The sequence below is a fragment of the Anopheles aquasalis genome, chromosome 2 (genome assembly GCF_943734665.1).
Source record: "Anopheles aquasalis chromosome 2, idAnoAquaMG_Q_19, whole genome shotgun sequence".
Lineage (NCBI taxonomy): Eukaryota > Metazoa > Arthropoda > Insecta > Diptera > Culicidae > Anopheles > Anopheles aquasalis.
The window spans coordinates 1,805,001-1,810,000 of record NC_064877.1 but is presented as its reverse complement, the minus strand read 5'-3'; the positions used below and the strand labels follow the sequence as shown (position 1 = coordinate 1,810,000).

At 47.7% G+C, this 5,000-nt stretch overlaps 2 protein-coding genes across 2 annotated transcripts in view; one reads left to right on the top strand and one right to left on the bottom strand.

Moving 5' to 3' along the window:
* Positions 1–2,341, top strand: part of LOC126580548 (probable cytochrome P450 4aa1) — a 4,881-nt gene extending 2,540 nt beyond the window's left edge. Inside the window, exons 2-8 of the mRNA XM_050243913.1 lie at positions 300–471; positions 545–742; positions 815–994; positions 1,059–1,125; positions 1,200–1,326; positions 1,402–1,548; positions 1,616–2,341. Coding sequence (XP_050099870.1) covers positions 300–471; positions 545–742; positions 815–994; positions 1,059–1,125; positions 1,200–1,326; positions 1,402–1,548; positions 1,616–2,215 — 1,491 coding nt within the window. The 3' untranslated portion in view covers positions 2,216–2,341. The remainder of the gene's footprint in view (positions 1–299; positions 472–544; positions 743–814; positions 995–1,058; positions 1,126–1,199; positions 1,327–1,401; positions 1,549–1,615) is intronic.
* A 126-nt stretch (positions 2,342–2,467) lies between these two features.
* The window catches only part of LOC126569128 (fat-like cadherin-related tumor suppressor homolog), a 3,754-nt gene continuing 1,221 nt past the window's right edge, over positions 2,468–5,000 (bottom strand). Inside the window, exons 3-7 of the mRNA XM_050226018.1 lie at positions 4,736–5,000; positions 4,545–4,657; positions 2,895–4,477; positions 2,713–2,825; positions 2,468–2,616 (exon numbers count right to left, since the gene is read on the bottom strand). The exon at positions 4,736–5,000 is cut by the window's right edge and continues 25 nt beyond it. Of these exons, the coding sequence (XP_050081975.1) occupies positions 2,563–2,616; positions 2,713–2,825; positions 2,895–4,477; positions 4,545–4,657; positions 4,736–5,000 (2,128 nt within the window). The 3' untranslated portion in view covers positions 2,468–2,562. The remainder of the gene's footprint in view (positions 2,617–2,712; positions 2,826–2,894; positions 4,478–4,544; positions 4,658–4,735) is intronic.

Genomic DNA, 5,000 nt, shown 5'->3' with positions numbered 1-5,000 from the left:
CAAAAACGGTTTACCCACGATTGTTTGAAATGCTAAAACTAATTGCACACATCGTCTAGACATGTAAATTGCTTCATTCTATATAAGCTCGCCCATCGCTATTACATTGTCAAAGAATCATAGCGAATCGTGTGCTCAAGAAATTAAATCCTCAAACAGAATAATCCCAAATGATGAATAATCTTATTGCGTCATGGGACTGGTAAAATTACCGTCGCACGTTAAAGATGTCACCATGTTTTGTCCAAGCATAGTGCTTAAATATGAGCTAATAAAATCATTACACGTGTCCCTTCTAGTTTGAAAAATCATCGGCGGTGGAGCTGTACTCCTACCTTATGCTACTGCTGGTTAGTGTTCTGCTTTACCTCGTTTCGGACTACCTTAAAAAGTGTATCCTGGCTTTTCGATTACCTGGCCCTACCGCTTATCCAGTGATTGGCAATTGTTTGGAGATCGCTAAAAAGGATCGTGAGTAATGGTGCTTTTCGTTAGAAAATTTAGAAAAATCGTGTAACAAGTGTCACACCACTCTTCTCTCCAGTGATCACACGGGAAATAGCACAAGCATATAAAAACTATGGCCCCTTGGCGAGAGTCTGGATTTTCGTGTTTCCCATGTTCGTAGTGTTTGATCCAAGCGATCTGAAGGTTATACTTTCCTCGAAAAAACACACCGACAAGTCCCTGTTCTACAAGCTTCTGCACAACTTTCTCGGCCGAGGATTAATCACAAGCAGCGGTAAGTTTGCTTCATCTACAGCGGCGTACTCATTATTCAATATACCGTTGCATATTTCTCTGTTTGGTTTAGGCCACAAGTGGAGCACACATCGGAAGCTGATTCAACCGTCGTTTAACATCACCATTCTGGAGAAATTCATCGAAACATTCGCCGATAGTGCTTCTTCACTGATCGAGAAGCTTCCCAAAGAGGAAACGATTTTAAATGTTACTGAATACGTGAACAATTGTGTGCTGGACATTCTTAATGGTATATCGAATTTTAAACATGTTGTTAGAATAGAAGGTTAACATAAAGTGCTCGCTCTTTACAGAGGCTGTACTAGGAGTACCCGTCAAAGCCACTGACAAAACCGAAATGGACCAGTCCCCCTTTAGACAGTGAGTATATAAATAAATTACGTGGTCGTTGAGTTATGAACACTCAAACCCTGGTTTGTGGTTAACAAAAACAGAGGCAAAGTGGTGGCTCCATATCGTATTACGCATCCCTGGCTGCTTTTCAACTCGATCTACAAACTGACCGATGCGGCATCGGCCGAGCTGAATCAGAAAAAGCAATTGGATGAATTTTCCAGAAAGGTTCGTTCGTTTTAAATACGCGAAGTTTCCCCGTACTGAGCTGGTCTTGTAAAATTTTATCTTCTTGATCACCAGATGATACAACGAAGACGCGAAGCACAGAAGACGCTGACTGCGACCGATCGACGCTGTTTGTTGGACTTTATGATTGAGATTTCGAACGAAAATCCCGATTTTACCGATGAAGATATCATCGATGAAGCATGCACTTTTATGCTAGCGGTAGGACCTATGCCATAATCAGTGGTTAGGCTTGCATGTTGTTGACTTACCTGTTTTCCTCTTTTAGGGTCAAGATTCAGTGGGTGCTGCGATCGCTTTCACGTTGTTTCTGCTAGCACGCCATCAGGACCATCAGGCCAAATGTTACGAAGAGGTGAAGCAACATCTGGTACCGGATTGTCAGAAGCTTCCAACCGCCGAAAGTATTCGAGAGCTGCGCTATCTGGAAGCATGCATTAAGGAGAGTCTTCGCCTCTACCCCAGCGTTCCGATGATGGCGCGTAAGATTGGCGAAGGTGTGCGCATAGACAACAAATACAACTTGCCACCTGGAACCGAAATTCTCATTCTACCCTACGCAACCCATCGCCTGGAGCACATCTATCCCGATCCGGAGCGATTCGATCCGGAACGTTTCGCGGATACCGCTCCGCACCAGAATCCGTACGCGTTCCTCCCGTTCAGTGCCGGCCCACGGAACTGCATTGGCTACAAGTTCGCGTACATCGAGATGAAAACGGTAATTGCCCGTATTCTGCAGAACTATCATCTCACGCCGGCGCCTGGAAAGGAGAAGGTTGAACCGGTGTTCCGCATGACACTCCGGGCGAGAGGAGGCCTCTGGGTGAAGCTAACACCCCGACAGGAGCTGCTGAAGGGTACGTAGAGCGAGTGACGGCGTGCGGTGCGTTCTTCTTCTGGAACTTAAGGGTCAGTGCATCAACTATGTTTTAAATGGTTAAATGGAGTATCAAAGTGAAATAAATTGTTTTAGTGAGACAAGCTAACACGACCCATTAGTCAACTCAGCTTTTTTATTGTCCAAAACGACCAACGCATCGTTTGCAGAGGGAATAAATAAGGCAAAAGGCCCGTATAAAAGAACAAGTTGGAGAGAGCGCTCGGGGGGGGGAATGATATTCTTTACAGGTCCACGGAGAGATCTCATAGCTTTCAGTCTAGGTAAGGAATGAGTGAGTTAGCTGCGCTGCGTGCTTCTCCCTTCTCGGTGGTTCAAAAGTAAACGATTAGCTTATCATCGATCGACACATCCTCTGTGCAGTTGTTCTTTTTGAAATTTCCGGAAAAAAGAGAGAAATTGTTCATTGCAAAATGGCATACTAGTGGCATTAAAATTGCGGTTGCCACGGTGACTGCACTTACCTTTTCGTCATATTTCTCCTGCCAGTGTAACAGCAAATGATTTAGATTTTGTCCCGCGAGCTCTTCCTGTTCCAGTGCCCGCGCATTGTGTCCTTGCGAACGTCTTTGGTTTTCTAAAAGGACAATTACGGCTCAATGAAACATTCTCTTCTGGTAGCTCGCTTGACGCTTTTAATGCTTACCTCGCTCACCGTCAATGAAATCTTGATTATCGCTTCCATAAGTCGATGAAGCGGCACAATCATTCAAGCGACCGATACCGGCCATCGACGGTCTCTCCAGCATCCGTTGCTCTGCGCGTTGCAGCAGGAATCTGTTTGAGCTGTGGCCATGTTTCAATGGTGGCACCCCTCCTCCACTGCTGCTGTTGCTGCCGTGCGCCACAATTTGCTCGGCGGAAGACACTTTTCGCTTCCGGCGCCTGTAGATGCAACGGATGCATCCTCCCAAAAGCAGTGTCCCAAGAATGCAAGCTACCACAATATTGATCACGAGTAGGTTCGATGTAAGCGAGGCCGTCTCTGGCCGTAGCTTGACCACTACCGGGACGGTGGCCGATTTGGGTGGGGTACCGGAATCGGTAACGGTAGCAAGCAAACGCATAGCGACGGGCAGATCAGTACGGTTCGAAACCAACCACAGGTTACCGTACGGATCAGCGCGGAAGAGATTGCTGTAATTGCCTTTCAGTGCAAAAGTCAGCTCATCGGTACGATCGCCGTCGGCCGCCTCAATTCTTCCCACTAACACCGGCAAATGCTGCGTCTGCAGTGGACTATCAATGACGAAGGAGTAGAACGGTTTCCTGAATCGTGGTTCCCATACGTTCGCCGGAAGCACATCTATGACGACGCTCGTGCTGAAGTTACGTCCTCCGCTGCGATCATCGAACGCGTCGATTGTGAAAGCGTACTGTGGTGTTCGTCGGAATGTAAGTGGTTTCACAAGAATGATCTCTCCGGCCGGTCCAATGCGAAACTGTTCCTGGGCAACGGTCGATCCGGCGATAGCATAACGAAATTGACCTACATTAGGGCTTCCCTGGGCTCCGGTCAGCTGCGAAATCAGCGTCCCTGGTCTCGAGTCTTCTCGCACCGTTGCATAGAACGTACCGCGTACGAACTCAGCTCCACCGATCGATGGTTGCACGCTGACCACGTTCGAGGCAGATGAAACTGGGGTCTGTTGTTTTGGCGAAGATAGAACAACCGTCGTCAAAGCGTAGCGATCCGGATTGTCCACCTGGGTCGCTTTAACGACGAGTGTTCGTGAGTGACGACCCTGTGAGGGCGTAATAGCGCGAACCAATCGGATAACCCCGCTAGTTGGATGAATTTCGAAGTTGGCTTCATCCTCCGAACCGTTGGATGACACGATCGAGTAACGAATGTCCGCCCGGATCCCACGATCCTGATCTTCAGCCCGGATGGTTTCGGGCGTGATTTTGATTTCACCCTTCTCGGTCGGCAGCTGACCGTAGTAGACATCGCGCATAAACTTGGGATTTTGATCGTCCGAATCCAGCACAATAATGGTTACGTACGTGTCGGAGTACTTCGGTGGCTTGCCCTGGTCTTGGGCACGCATTTTCACCGTAAAATTCTGCACCGATTCATAGTCGATGAACTTCTTGAGCACCAGCGTTCCCTCGAGTGGCGTTACGAAAGCCACGTAATCGGAGAATGGTCCGGGCAGTGTTTGATACTCAACCGTTGAGTATGGGCCAGGTTGATCCAGATCGATGGCCCTTATGCCTTGCAAAATTCTAAAAGAGCGAAGGATGAACGATGTTAGTGGGCAGCTTCGAACGAAGCCCGTACGCCATGACTTACCTCGTCCCAATAACGGTCACTTCCGAAAGGTTCAGCTTATAAGGAGCTCCTATCCACATGGGTGCATTATCATTGACGTCCGTAACGCGAATGTTTACAGGTATAATGATACCCTGGTTAAAAGTGGAAATAGTGTGAATAGAAAGCAAGCGGTTTTCCCACATTTTTTGCATAATTTGAATTCCACTTACCGTTTCATCGGAAAACTTCCTCTCACAAATAACGTTCACAAATACTGCCGACGGACCGATCAGCCCTTCCTTGTCCAATGGTTTCGCCACAATCAGGTCCTTGGTACCCGGTGCAATGTAGACGGGTGAATCCTTTTCGCGCAACGTAAGTACAATGTCTTTACCCGGATCGCCGAGCACCCGTAGACTGCCGACCGTCGATCCAACCGTTATGTCCTCGTTGGCGAAAAAGTTTACAGCCGAACCTCCACCATCGAGGTAACAT